The 15,332-nt window shown below is 39.0% G+C and overlaps 2 protein-coding genes and 2 long non-coding RNA genes across 5 annotated transcripts in view; 2 read left to right on the top strand and 2 right to left on the bottom strand.

Annotated features, from left to right (window-relative positions):
- Positions 1 to 987: 987 nt before the first annotated feature.
- LOC117821357 lies at positions 988 to 3,946 on the top strand. Its single transcript, XR_004632955.1, has 4 exons — positions 988 to 1,192; positions 2,079 to 2,305; positions 3,235 to 3,321; positions 3,877 to 3,946. It is a non-coding gene; the product is annotated as an uncharacterized LOC117821357 (long non-coding RNA).
- A 258-nt stretch (positions 3,947 to 4,204) lies between these two features.
- LOC117821362 lies at positions 4,205 to 4,866 on the top strand. The gene is made up of 2 exons (XR_004632959.1): positions 4,205 to 4,286; positions 4,484 to 4,866. It is a non-coding gene; the product is annotated as an uncharacterized LOC117821362 (long non-coding RNA).
- A 1,913-nt stretch (positions 4,867 to 6,779) lies between these two features.
- LOC117817047 (hemoglobin subunit beta-2-like) lies at positions 6,780 to 8,744 on the bottom strand. The gene is given in 5 exon segments (XM_034689508.1): positions 6,780 to 6,886; positions 6,967 to 7,146; positions 7,280 to 7,363; positions 8,351 to 8,573; positions 8,653 to 8,744. Coding segments are annotated over 5 exon segments (627 nt in total). The 3' UTR covers positions 6,780 to 6,838.
- Positions 8,745 to 12,960: 4,216 nt separating this feature from the next.
- Positions 12,961 to 15,332, bottom strand: part of LOC117820965 (synaptoporin) — a 37,737-nt gene continuing 35,365 nt past the window's right edge. For both annotated transcript variants that reach the window (XM_034694962.1, XM_034695042.1), the window contains one exon: positions 12,961 to 14,608. In XM_034694962.1, coding sequence (XP_034550853.1) covers positions 14,339 to 14,608 — 270 coding nt within the window. In that variant the 3' untranslated portion in view covers positions 12,961 to 14,338. The remainder of the gene's footprint in view (positions 14,609 to 15,332) is intronic.

Genomic DNA, 15,332 nt, shown 5'->3' with positions numbered 1-15,332 from the left:
TTAGTTGTATTTTTTGACTCCTCTAGATGGCGCTCTTGGTTTGAAAATAAAGGCTGAATGAATGGCAATTCAGTGTCCTTTCAACCATTTGTTGAACAGAGAGCTCCATCCAGAGGGCTCAACAAACACAAGAAAACATTCATGAAGCTTTATTTCACCATCACTAGTAATCACTATGGGAATCCTGTCTATAATATTTGAACTCTACCCTGATATTCTACTATTACCAGTTTATCAATCACCAATGTATTAGCAAGCAATATTGATTACAAAGTGCTGAATCTCCCTACCGTGGGAGCTTTTGCATAAAGAACTAATACACTGGTATATCTCCATTTAAAGGATTTCCATTTAAATGCAACCAAAGGCAAGATGCTGGATAGTTGGTAAATAGCCTAAAATTTAAAAGGACTGCACTCATCTGGCTACAATGAAAGATGGAGAGCAAAACAAAACAAAAATAAAGAAACATTTAATCCTGAAGCTGATTAGATGTCAGTTGTCAGTATAATTAACTTGTCATTTTTAATGATGAACAGCCAAGTCCTCTGGAAAATATTACAGACTTCCATCTGATTGAATTTTATCTCCTACGATATCAGTTCACAAAAACGGCATTAATCAACTGAAGTGGCAGAAATGGTGACCCATGAACCATTAGCAAGGACAGAAGTGTAGCTTAACAACAAACATCCAACTTCTGCTGCTTCTGGGATTTTTTAAAACATTTTTTGGGATGATTCATCTGACATTTGTGTGATTTCGGAAAGCACTGCGTAACTAAGAAAACTAACAAAGCCATGTTGTTTTCTTGAGAGTGCTTGGATAAGTTTTAATACTTATACATATATATATAGATATATATATAGATACTGATTTATGTGCATTTATAAAAGAAATGTGTTTTTATCTGAAAATCTTAATAATCTGAAGTTTATCAACAGTTTGGAATGTAACAACCTGAGAATGGAGTGTCGTATCATAACTGTGACATAACAATAGTAACATTCTACTGAAGTTTATAAGACAGTCAGAAAAACTAGATTTAAATCATTGCAACTCAAGACTCCAGCCAGTGAGCCACAGTCGTAGTGAGAGCCAAACACTTGTGTAAAACCACAAAATCTGCAATATTGAGAGGTATTTCAAGCCACATTTGTGACCTAAGCCTTCAGTGAACTGAGTTGGCAAAGTAAGTATTCAAACAGGTAACTTTTAACTGATGGGAACAGTTATAGTTTGACATGTAAACTGATTCATTACTCAAAGTAGTAGGTTTATATTTAATTCAATTAAAAGTGAAGTAGTATTATTTATCAACAATATTTACTCAAAGTACTTTGAGTTGAAACAATGTTTTATTAGATAATCTGTAATGCAACACATTTTAGGGGTCAATAAAAAGTATGTTCCGAGAATGTAATGGAAAGTTAAAATGATGATACTGTAATATTTGATTTCACATATCAGTACATCTTTTGGCTGCCTTTAAGTTTAACTAAATGTATGTAAATATGTGTTAATATAGTCTCAATGTCCTTGAAGCTCCTGGGAGGAAATTTTGGGTTGTATCAATGTTTGCAACCCTTGTGGACGAATGGGTCATCTCTTTGCTGATCTTGTCCCGTCAATGTGTTTCCAGACAAATATCCCATCTTAAATTGAAATATTAAAATGTTAAATTTGAAAGTCCCAACTAATATTTGGTGTGGAAAATTATGTAAATGGTTGTTTCTTCAGTGTGTTGTGAATCACCTTGTCTGACACCTATCCTGTGGCAGGGGTGACGAGTGTAACAGATAATAACATTGAAGTAATTAGACATTAGACACATTGAGAATGACATTTTATCTCATCCAAACCAGACTTTAATGGATATATAGCCCACATGTTGATGATCAGATAAAGGAAAAGTTAGCCCAAAGCATATTTTCTATCAGTATTTGTACTGTAACTTTCACAAAGGCTAAATGTGAGCATTCGGATATAAACTGCTTGTATTATTGAGTGTAAAATGAAGCTCTTCCAATGCAATGAAACTGTTGTGAAAACGTTGTTTCTATTGTTGTGTGTGACAGGAGTCCTGATACCACCAGATACTTCTTGTAGAAAATTCCGAGACCACAATCTGCCACAAGAAAACCATGTCTGCCTTCGGGGATTTTTTGAGCCCTCTGAAGCAGTTACGCTTTTTGATCTAGACAGCTCATGGTCGATCCCTGCTCCTGCCTTGGTGTACGAAACACTGAGACCTGAAGACATTATGGAACAAAGTCATTATCAGGCCAATGCAAACCAGGAACAGGTATGATACTGAGTAGATACACAGATAATCAATATTCATATTATTTTCAGAGGTGAAGTTTTGGCTGATCTTTCTCAAATGGAGTTACTCATACCTAGTGGAATTTTTAAAAAATCCAGATTTCAAATACCAAACATAAGTTCTATTTATAACAAAGTATGTGGTATGAATTCATGTAGCCTATGATTTAATGAGCTGAAGAGAAAGATTTTATCAATTCCCACATGAGAAGGTTATCAATATCATTTTAACATCATTTGTATTTTTTTTTTAATCTAATGTCACCGGGGGCATGCCTCAGAAACTTTTAACACGTGGTTATTAAAACAAAGCAGCACCATGAAATGTATTAAAAGCTGTAACTTGTCCACGACATGTAACTTTATGATAACTCAGCTCAGCAAATCTGACCAAATGGGTTGTTTACACGGACCTTCACCTATAGGTGGTGCTAAAAAGGCTTTGAAAGATTGCTGCTGTGGAAGCAAGTCACAGATAGCAGCACTCCTGTTTAAAATGTTAATCTTAAAATTATAAGTCAAGCATACTTCCTACAATAATTTAACGTTCTGTTATCTGTTTAACTTAAAATTAAAAATATTTTTTATAATAAGATTACATATCCTAACTGCTGTACAAACATGCTACAACATTCAAGTTTACGCTTGTTTGCTATGTTTTGTTAGTTTGCATAAAGCAAATTTTGATATTTAATGATCGGAAAAACAGGTAAATTAGTTTAGGGTTGAAACATAGACGCAAGACAGCTGTGATTAAGATAGAAGTTTTAAAATCCCACATAAAATAAGGATTATCAGCATTAGGAAGCTGTTTGATGCTCATTGTAAACCCTGGCCAGGCTATGAAAAAGGTAGGAGTTTAGTGTTTGAGTTCATAACAGCTGGTTAACCTCTCCCTTCTCTCTGCAGTTGCTGTCCCATCAGCTGACAGTAGATAATGCTGCAACAGTATCCCCAGCTGCCAGTCAGCCTGTGAGTGCTGCTGCTCCTCAACAAGTAAGATACCAGTGAACCTCTCCCTCTGTTGTTCCACTGATTGGTTGCAGCACACAGCAGGGGCATGTCTAGACTTTTTTTGACTGGGGTGGCCAAACTGTGGGACTGACTTATGCAGGGGTGGCATGAGGGAATGTGTGCAACATTCAAATGGATGAATATCATCATTTAATCATTTCTGTCTCGATCAATCATATCTAATATAGCTTAGATACCATACAGATGTCATTCTCTTGTGTATATCTTTGTAACTTTAAAAAGTAGCAGAGTGCTGACAGAGTGCCAAAAAAGACTCAAAAAGAAAATGTTTGTCCAAAGTCAAAGTGTTTAATGCTAACAAAAGGAAGTGCTACATTTAACTGATTGTCTCATCTATATATGCATACACATCCCTGACCTCTTTGACCCACTGCTGCAGTATCCAGTCTTACTATATGATCAGTGTGTTTTTACTTCATTTGTCCAAGCACTTCATTTGGGGGAGACTGACACCTAGTGGACCGAAAACATCACTGCAGTTCATCTAATCACCCTTTGTTGTGTTTGTGTTTCTAGTTCGTCAATGGACTGCAGATAATCTCTGAAGAGCTCATGAAGCAGCTGCAGCCTGTTGGAGAGTAGCAAGTAACACACATTGATGTAGACACACAAGATATCTCATCATGAGTTTCTGTTGTTTTCTCTCTCTCTCTCTCTCTCTCTCTCTCTCTCTCTCTCTCTCCCTCTCTCCATCTCTCCCTCTCTCTGCAGCTCCCCATCATGCTACAGTTAATCCTCCTCTCATACTCAGCTCATCTCCTATATGTTTACATCACTGCAGTTGTTAGTACACCAGATCTTCTTCAACACAGTTATGATAACACAATGAATGTTCTTGTTGTAGGGCAAAAAGAGGAAAAGGGTCAGGAGGAGAGGTTCTTCCACAGCCAAATATGGAGATATTTCTATAAACTGCAAGTTTTCATGTAATGAATGATACAGTTTGAGCAAATTTTATTAGTTTGATCACAGAGAGTTATATTACATTGATAAAACCATTTTTTTTAATCATTCTTTTGAATAAAATTATTAGATTAATTTTTTTTTTGGTGCAGGTCACCAAAGCAACATATTTTTTTCAAAATATGAATCGACTGATCGTGAATTTGTTTGTTTCTGACAGACGAGATTAATCCAAATAACTCACAGAGTTAAGCAGATGTGCCCGCCAACACTGGTGCCACAGACACCCCGCAATCTGACGTGATGGAAGGGTCAGACCCGCCCAAGGCTTTAAAAGGGACCACAGAAATCAGTCCCCTGCAGTCTTTTCTGGCGCTGCCTCCGCGAACAGAGATGGGTTGGATGTCGCTGCAAAACCAGTCAACCCAAGTGCAACTGCCACACAGACCCACTCCACTCCCTTATCCGGGCTGTCAGATGCAACAGATGCAACAGATGTAACATCCCTTGTCCGCCGCTGTCAGGAGTAGCGACCACGTCCTGGGCTGTCTGACTTGCACATGGACAGCCCTTTTAAAAAATTCTAATAAAACTTGAAGCATAGATGTTTTTTGTTGTTGTTGTAAACTGATCATATACACAACATTGTGTTCAAGTTGTCAGTTAAGTGAAACTAAACTAAATCAAACTCATACCTTTAGCTTGCCCTGATATTCTTGAGACACAGCATCTCTTCTTCTGATGTCATCAGCAGGGACCAGAGCTAGGTAATAACAATTCTGGCACAATAAATAATCTATAAATATCAAATTTGAGACATGTATCAAGGAGGTGTGAGAAGAGTTAGTTGAACTTAAACTATTAAAAAGGGAATTTAGACTACTTGATACAAATGGTGAACATGTACATGTGGTTTGGAATTAAGACAGTATTAAACAAAATCACAAGGCAACAGAAAATGCCACGATAACATTTTGATTGCAAATAAAATCAGAGGTCATAAACCCTGCCTCCTTGATGAGGCCTTTATTGAGAGCCCTATATTAAAACTTTATTTTTTTAATTATAGTAATCTCTAATGATGCTCATTTATGTCCACGTGCTATTTCTGAGACATTTGGCTTAATTATTGCATGTACAGGCCGGTCTCACTTCTTCCATTCCTTTCAAAAATACTGGAGCGCACAGTCTTCAACCAGCTCTCAGAATACTTACAGAACCAAGATCTACTTGATCAGTATCAGTCTGGCTTTAGGTGGGGCCACTCTACTGAAACTGTACTGTTGTCGGTAACAGAATCGTTGCGTGTGGCTAAAGCAGCAGGTCAGTCCTCAGTTCTCTTGCTGTTGGATCTGTCTGCTGCTTTTGACACAGTAAACCACCAAATCCTCCTCTCTACACTCTCCTCACTTGGTATCTCAGGGTCTGCCCTCCAGTGGTTCAAGTCCTACCTCTCAGGGAGATCTTTTAGAGTATCATGGAGAGGAGAAGTGTCCAATATGCATGGCTTATCAACAGGGGTACCTCAAGGGTCAGTGCTTGGTCCCCTCCTGTTCTCAATATACACCAAATCACTTGGTGCAGTGATCCGCTCCCATGGCTTTTCCTATCACCGCTATGCAGATGATACACAGCTTTTCCTGTCTTTTCCACCTGCCGACACAACTGTCTCAGCTCGGATCTCATCCCGCCTTGCTGACATTTCTAAATGGATGAGGGAACGTCACCTACAGCTCAACCTGTCCAAGACTGAGCTTATTATCATTCCAGCCAGTCCCACTGTGGACCCTCAGATCAATATCCAGTTTGGAAGAATAATATCGTTATAAATACGGTAAAAATGTAAATCTTTTTACAGAGAAACCTGTACACTGTACTGTTAAAAACTGTTACGATATACAATAAAATTAAATTCTAAGGCTGTAAATTCAACAGCCTTTTCCTGCTTAAATAGCATGACTAAGCTGTGATTAAACTAGTTCTTTCAGTATTTCAGATTTGTATAAAACTCCTGAAAACTTCCTGAAATTTTCTGACCGGGCGGCATGTGTGAATGCAAACAATGAATCTGTCACCCCTACTTTAACCACTGTTCTTCCCTCCAAGTAAAATGTGCATGAGCGGATGTAGGAAAGTATCAGAAACTGTTCTAGAAAATGAATCACAAGCAAGTGGGCGGGGGTGGCATTTACATCATACGACCATTTCCAAGACGACAACATTAATATGTACCATTGATATACATAAAAAAGCTGTAGCACAGGCCTCTGTTGCTTCATCCACCATCACTAAACTGTGGGTTTCTCAGCTTGCTCAGCCTTGTCATGTCCTGTCTCCTGAGACTCACCTACTACCAATGACCTCTCGTGTCCAGAAGAGAGAACTTTATGCTGTGAGGGACATCGGGCAACTTTGGAGAATTTTGGGACAGTTCAAGTAGAACATTTCTAAAATTTTCGGGAGGCAATTGTGAAAGAGGCTTTAAAGAAACATAAACAAAACCTTGCTGATGGATGTTTAAGAACAAGCGTTTATATTCAGTATAATAGAAGTAGTTATGTTTTTTGCTAGGCTTTTAGTTGTCCTTATTAGCCGCTGGTTTCTCGCCTTTTTTGTCTGCTTCCTGAAACAAAACAGATGCTGTTTAGTTGCATAATGAATCAATTTCTTTTGCTTATGTCACTGTTTCCTTTTTAACATTACCTTCTTTTTGGCCTTGCTGCTGCTCAGTGAAGGGCTGCTGAGTACTGAGGGGAGTTGATCTGCAGGTGATCTGTTGGAATCCACCACAAAAGACGACTGCAGAGATGACTGCCTTCTCTCCCATAGCAGCTTCCTCCGCTCCACAACTTCTTCATGAGTTAGAGCAAACTCCCCCAGTGTCTGTAAAAGGCCAGGTTTAGGAGTAGAGAATTATTATATAACATAATAAAGAGCAGAATGTAATTTCAAACAACTTAACCACTCATTTAGATGCATTATCTCCAAAATTAAAGTATATAATGTAAAAGGTTACCGCAGCCAGATGGGCCGCTCCTGCAGCTCTGATATGATTGTTGGACAGTGAGAGTATGGTCAAAGTACGGTTAAAACGCAGGCCCTGAGAGACAAAGACAACATACATACTCATGTGACGGGAACATATGGTAAAGGGGGACACATGGAGTCAGTTTTTGGTTGTACCTGTGCGATATGTTTTGCAACTGCATCACCGATAGAATTAAAGGACAGATCAAGTGTGTCTAGTTCTTGTTGGCAGATCTGGTTGTTGAGAGAGCCAACCTAATCAGGCGAGCACCTTCATCTCCCATGCGTTTATTTCTCAGGAATAAATGAGTCAGGCTGGAGCAAAGAGAAGAAGAAAAGTGTGATGTGAAGATGAGTTTATGTTGCATGATAATTGGACTAAATGAAAACAAAACAAAGAAAAAGGGTTCATTTGTAATTTGAGGTGTGTGTTTATGGACCAGTGTTTAGTGTTGTGTATGCATGTGTCTAAGCTTGTGTTTGTGTCATCAAGGCTGATCAAGAGCTTGCTGTTTGTGTATCAAAAGTTAGGGCAGACATATTTGTGCATGCATCTGTTTATGTGTTGTTTTTTTGTCCATGTGGGTGTGTGTTTCCTCTATTCTGGTACATGTTTTCTCTATCAGTGACTATGTGTGTTTTTTTCTCTTCTAGTGTGTCTGTGTGTATGTGTTTTAAGGCTCCACTAGCTGTAAATGAAGCTATTACTTGGAAAATATGTGAGTCCTTCTTCTTTTAGGTCCTCGAACTCAGGGTGTACTTTCTGATATCTGGAATTGTTTATTTTCTCTACACTGGCTCCCCATAAAATCTAGAATTGAATTTAAAATCCTTATTCTGGCCTACAAATCTCTTCATGGTCAGACACCTTCATATCTTACAGAGCTCATAGTCTAATATCACCCCTCTAGAACACTACACTCCCAGCATGCAGGCCTGCTCATCCTACCTAAAGTCTCTAAAAATAGTATAGGAGGTCGAGTCTTCAGCTATCCGGCCCCTACTTTTAAGAGTAGGCTTCAAACTTAGAATAATAGATTCATTAGATCCCCGACTTTACCTTGAAATTGCCAAGGTCCACGTGCAGCTTCTCGTAGTGCGGCACGCTCAGTTCCGAATAGGTTTCCTTGATGTTGTCCATGTTCTTCACAGCCCAGTCCATGCCATGCAGGAACACTTTCCAGTGAGCTGCAACCATGGGGTTTGAAGTGATAGCATTGGTGTTGTACAGGTTTCAAAAGTTACCAAAATACCTCTGAGTCCAGAGGTAGACAACCAAACACCTGAGGAAACATGTCAAAACATAAAAGTTACAGGGTTCGACTGAGAGAGATGTAACATTTGAGCGAACAGTTGTCACACCTGGAAAGACCTGTGGGGCCCACAACATCATAGTCAATCTTGGAGAAGATGTCCTGAATGGTGGCACGCTCGAAGTCTGTCCGTTCTACCATGTTTGATAGAGATAGAGATAGAGATAGAGATATACTTTATTTGTCCCCCGTTGGGGGAAATTCTTTTGTTACAGCAGCTTACAACACGGGACAGGGGAATACAACAATGTACTAACATAGTTAAAAAATATAATAACAGTAATAATAGCAATGACAAGGGTAAAAAATAATAAAATAAAATAAAATAAAATAAAGTAAAAATAAAATAAAATATGGCAACTATTACAGATATATACACACTATGTACTTCTATCTGATAATTAGATAAGGTAAGTTATTGCACGATAAAAATTGCACCAGGTTATTTAAAAACAAACATACACAGTGTGAAGAACAGTGCGATTCCGATGGATACAGTAGTTATTTGTGAATGTGCCAAGTCACATAGTAACTTCCATGTAGTGGAATGAAAGATGAGAACAGATGATTAATGGGACACAGCAGTGCTGGTGTTAAACAGTCTGATTGCAGATGGGATGAAGGACCTGCAGTAGCGCTCCGTCCTGCAGGGTGGGAGTCTCAGTCTGCTGCTGAAGGAGCTGCTCAGGGACCCCACAGTCTCATGCAGGGGGTGAGAGGGATTGTCCATGATGGATGTCAGCTTGGCTAACATTCTCCTCTCACCCACCTCCTCTATGGAGTCCAGAGGACAGCCCAGGACAGAACTGGCCCTCATGACCAGTCTGTTAAGTCTTTTCCTGTCCCTGTCTGTGCTCCCTGCTCCCCAGCAGACCACTGCATAGAAGAAAGCAGACGCTACCACAGTGTCATAAAATGTCCGTAACAGAGTCCTGCACACTCCGAAGGACCTCAGTCTTCTCAGCAGGTGCAGACGACTTTGGCCCTTCTTGTACAGGATGTTGGTGTTGTGTGACCAGTCCAGTTTATTGTTGAGGTGAACACCCAAGTATTTGTAGTTCTCCACCCTCTCGATGGCCAACCCCTGGATGTTCACCGGTGCAGTCTGGGGTGTTTTCCTGCGGAAGTCGATCACCATCTCCTTGGTCTTGCTGGTGTTGAGCTGAAGGTGGTTTAGCTCACACCAGTCGACAAAGTCCATGATGACCTCCCTGTACTCTAGCTTGTCCCCCTCAGACACACACCCAACGATGGCTGTGTCATCGGAGAACTTCTGGAGGTGACAGCTCCCAGAATTGTAGCTGAAGTTGCAGCTTTTCAGTACCCTGTGCAGGTCAACAGATGCTGCGCACCCTTGCAGCAGATGCACCTTTTAAAGACACTCTGCCCCCCTCTGGAAGCGTGTGATTGGATGAGCAAGTGCGTGATTGGATGAGCTGTGGGCAGGTCAACATCTGTATTGTAGTTTTCTGCTCGGATACGATAATGGCACATGTGCACTTCCTATAGATTATCTCCCAAAAAGAGAACATAGTTCTTATCTGGTTGAAGAATTACAACCACATCACAGCACTACAGAGCGCAGTCCTTATAGATTTCAGAGCAATACAAAGTGACCAAGTTTAAGCACCTTGGACAGCGATCAGGTTTAAATATTGCGACTCAAATGAAAAATGTGAAATGTTTCCATCATCGGCAATAAAGCTTGCATCCTTGGACCATGGTTTAGCCAAATTTTAAAAATAAATTGGGAAGTTATCTTTCTGTGGATTTTACTGCCCTAGCTGCTGTGGCTTAAATCATTTGATGTTTTTATTTTGCTAAATCTGAGAGTGAGACTTCAAGTTCTGTCTTTTTAAAGTAAAGTACAGCATCTTTTTCTTTATTTCATGGGAGCTACAGCCAGATGTGAAACGCCTCGTGCAGCCTATCTTGCACCTTGAGACGGCACGGGCGTGTCCCAGCTGTGTTCCATGCATAAAAACCCTGCACGGTTTCGGACTCATCGCAGCAACTCTGAATCAACCTGCAAGATGACAAGTCGCAAGGACAAGGCCACAGTCAAAGCCTTCTGGGGCAGGATGTCTTCAAAGGCGGATGATATTGGCTGCGATGCTCTTGCCAGGTAGATATAACCAAAAGTGAATAATGTAGCCTGCTGAAGCTACAAAATAACACGCTTATGATCAACTTAACCACGTTATTTTCTGAACACACGGGATGCTGATTGTATACCAGCAGACAAAGACTTACTTTGTGCACTGGAAGGACCAGAGCTCTAGTTTCCCACTGCGGTCAAGCAAGCCAGTGGAAACTAATAATGTCACTTTGAAAGTATCCAGAATTATTCCAATTATTCTTCAATTAAAGTGTCTTTTATTTTGAAATGAGACATCAGATCTTCCTTTGATTGGCAGGATTAAACCATGACATTGTCTACTATGAGTCTGAATTGAAATTAGTCTGTGGAAACTAAGATTTTTTCAAATAATCTCACTTTGAATGTAACCAGAATTATTGCAATTAAGCCTAATTTCAAGTGTCTTTTTTTTTTAAATGACACATCAGATCTTCCTGTGATGGGCAGGATTAAATCACGAGATTGTCTACTATCAGTCTGAATTGAAATTAGTCAGTGGAAACTAGGATTTTTCGAATAATCTCACCTTGAATGTATCCAGAATTATTCCAATTATGCTTCAATTAAAGTGTCTTTTATTTTGAAATGACACATCAGATCTTCGTGTGATTGGCAGGATTAAACCATGACTTTGTCTACTATCAGTCTGGACTGAAATTAGTCAGTGGAAACTAGGATTTTTCAAATAATCTCACTTTGAAAGTATCCAGAATTACTGCAATTAAGCTTAAATTAAAAATGTATTTTATTTTGAAATGACACATCAGATCTTTATGTGATTGGCAGGAATACATCACAAGGTTGTCTACGATCAGCCTGAACTGAAATTAGTCAGTGGAAACTTGGATTTTCAAAAAAAAAAATCTCACTTGCTAATATTCTACAATTCAAATGTCTCTTATTTTGAAATGTAAAAAAAAGTGTAGCTGTAATAGGCAGCTGTGGTTAATTCATTGGCAGTTACTGTTAGGAAGAGTTAAAATGTTAATGTTTGCTATGAATTGACTTCTTTGCTAATGTAGCGGTTGCTAGGAGGTAGCTGATAGCTAATGTTAGCTGCTGCATTGTTGGCTAATGGTTTAACATTTGTCACAGGCATATTCCCTACTTTTATCCAACTTTCAAACTGTAGTGCAGAAATACATTACTCCTGTAGTTGAGCTTTCAAACCTGAGTGTGGCTTCAGAAGAAAGTGGCATCCAAATGGATATGGGGAATTGCTGACAGCAGGTTAAATTTGTTATTAGACAAAACAACAGAGACTATTGGGCTACATTTAATTATGTGGTTTCAGGAAAAGGACATGCAAGTACAACGCCTTTTCCCTGCTCACATGATGATCACTTATAAAGTTGTGGATACGGAGGCATTTTTTGCAATACTGCACTGAAATGTTTCAGAAAGAGCAACCCACAGCGAATTAAAATTTAGGATGAGATTGGTTGTAAACAAGACATCAAGTCTCGAGTCTGAGTCGAGCCTTGAGTTCTTGGTGTTCAAGTCCTAGTCCATCACCAAAGAACACTCTGAGTTGAGTGTGAGTTGAGTCCCCATTACCTGCGTTGAAGTCTGGGTGGAGTCATAATTATCAATATTAACATAGAGACGTGCTCATTGATTCTTCTGTGGGGGGTCACTGCAGGTGCCTAATAACCTTAGAAGTACCTGCAGCACACCTGCTATTTATCTACATTTTTACAAACTAAACATCTTGCACCTAGATGGTTGATTCTCTTTAGAGACTATACCAGTAATCAACAGTAATGCAAGGAACATAATCAACATTCAAAGTAGTGTTAGAATCTCACTTACTGGATTTATCCTGTTAAAGTCCGAGCTGTGTGGGCCAAACTAGCAGTAGCTCAGTGGTTAGGTCTGCTTCCTCGTGGACAGATTCGGATCTGAGACAACATTGAGGCCTTTAGATATACAATGTGAAGATCTGGAATAGAGACAGTAAGTGAGCTCTAAGCGAAATTTTCATTGCTTCTAAAGGTCCTCTATGAACAAAAGCTCAGACATAAACAGATGTCAAAGCAAACATGTTGTCTAACAAATAAGCACAAGATTTTCTTAGGAACCCTTTGAACTTTCCTGTGTACCAGATGGCACCTCTTAACAGACTTGGAAACCATATCAGCAGCTCAAAGTTCACGTTCCATGTTCTTTTCACTCGTATTAAAAAAGAGATCTGAGCGGGTAGACAGGAAACACTGATTGGCAAATTTGTGTACCTTTATTAGCATCAATGCCTTGTCATGGATGCCAAACTATTATACATACACTGATATTCATTCTGCTTTACACCCATGCAAGCTACATGCTTAGGAGGTTAACAAACAGGGCAGCACAAGTGATATCAATGTAAACAAATAGCATCTGAACATTATTCTTTTAACAGTATACATGAATTATAAATTTTTTAAATGTAAAATAAACCCCAAGTTGTTTTTTAAACCAAGAAAAGCACAAAATTAGTTTTTCACATGAGTCCACTATTCTACTACTGTAGTACTACGGTACTAGCACTGTGGAATTGATGTGCTTTTTTTGCTGGGCTTAAACAAATAGGAAACTGGACATGCTTCAGAGAGGTATAACACATGTTTACAAATTCCCTGTAATTCATGTAAAGCATAGAAAACAGTCACATTAATTTGCAGCAGGAACAGCCACTTGTAAACAATGAGGGGATAATCTCCCTCAACACGATTAAGATAAATTACAGTGTTGTATTTTGTTGAGTTCTTTTGAGTCAATGTATTAAAGAAACTATGGATACAGAAGCATGCTCCAATGTTTGAATTTGGTTATTTCTTTTTTAACGAAGCAGTGGATAGTGTCATATTCAGTATGAGGTTATTGCTTTATATCTCTAGAATTCTGAAATGATTCATGTTTAACAAGAGATGAAATTAGTATGCACTGACAAATGTGAGATAACTTCCATCTGTATTATTATGCATCAGCTTCTGAATTAGAAATACCCTCATCAAAATAAAGTTCTTATAGATTTAAAAAAAAAACACAACACTTATTAACACAGATCTGGAGAATCTTTCAATAACGAGTCAGGGCAGTGTGCATTTTGTAAACTTTGAGAGTGCATTTGCATTTCATTTACAAATTTCACAGAGAGGGTGACCACATTCACAACATCATGCACTTATCCGTCACCATTTTAGAAACTTGAGATATAGAAACATAGAGCACTTTTTCCTTTCACAACAGTGTAAACAATTTTAAAAAAAGACATCCAGTGGTAACAGTGGATGTCTATTACCAAGCACTGAGAGAGAAACTTGTTTCAAACAACAGGAAATACAACATTAAGCAAAGAACACATCCGACAGAAGAGGAGTAAAGGACCATATCTAAGTTTGTACAATACCCAACAACACCTCAATCTACAGTGGATGTCATCTGACACCTATAATGCCTTTTTTATTTTTCCTCTTTATTTTCTTTTTTTGAACAGAAACTTGAGGATAAATTGTGTTGAGTAAGAAAATGGATCTGTAATTCCCATCCATTTAACACTCCTGTTTACCCTGATTTAAAATGCAGAAGTGCCGCTCATGAAACAGAAGGCACGCTACATTTGATTGGAATAGGAGGTTGGCCCTCCCACCTGGCTGTAATCAGACACCTGGCCGTAATCAGACACCTGGCCAAGGTTGCCCTGAGAGTTGTAGCTTCCTGACTGGTCAAAGCTTCTCTGGTTGTAAGGTTGCTGGTTAAAGGTGCCAGCCTGTTTCTCAGAAGCTCCACCTGGGAACCTTGAAGCCCCCTTGTGCCAGCCGGTCTCCTTGAAGACAAACCAGATGTTCCCAGCCCAAAGAACAAAATTGAGAAACCCAAAAGCCTGAAAAGAAAGAGAATAGGACAAATTGAATCTGTTCAGAGATGCACACTCATACTTTCACTTTAATATCAGTATTTTCACTCATGTGGATGATATTTTAATTCTAAACGTATATTTACATATAAACTTCAAATGAAAATCAGGGATGATGTAATCTTGTGACAATTCAACTGCTTTCAGCAGTTATACTCCAACACAGCTCAAACACTGTCTGGTCTTGGGTTTTCCTCTTAAACAACAGAAAAAATATATTTTGCTCCCCCTCTTCGCACAGATCTAACTTCAACTGCTCTCATTGCTTGAACTTAAGCTGACACTTTGTTGAGCAGCTTCCTTCCCTCACAAACTTCAAGAGGCATTTATTTCCAAAACTCCACATCAACTAAAACTGAAAGCCTACTTTTAATTTAATTTTAGTTTATTTGATTAGGACAATGCACATTAATCAACATTTCAACAATGTAAATTTGCCAGAGTTAGCACAATAGCTAAATTTCATCCGTAGTCCTAAGGCAGGTACTCACATAAAACATAAAAAAACAAGTTTTAAAACTGCAGGATGTCACAAAACAGTTGTGACAGGACACTACACGGACAGACTTACAAACAGATTTTACAACACAACGTTTGTGACATTATAAGAACAGGGTGGAAGGTGAGGCCAAAGCCCCCAGGAACGGGCATCAAGTGAGAAAACAGATTATTCATGAGTACATGGCTGGTT

This window comes from Notolabrus celidotus, chromosome 1 (genome assembly GCF_009762535.1).
Source record: "Notolabrus celidotus isolate fNotCel1 chromosome 1, fNotCel1.pri, whole genome shotgun sequence".
NCBI lineage: Eukaryota > Metazoa > Chordata > Actinopteri > Labriformes > Labridae > Notolabrus > Notolabrus celidotus.
The sequence above is the reverse complement of the archived record's forward strand: the minus strand, read 5'-3'. Positions and strand labels throughout refer to the sequence as shown.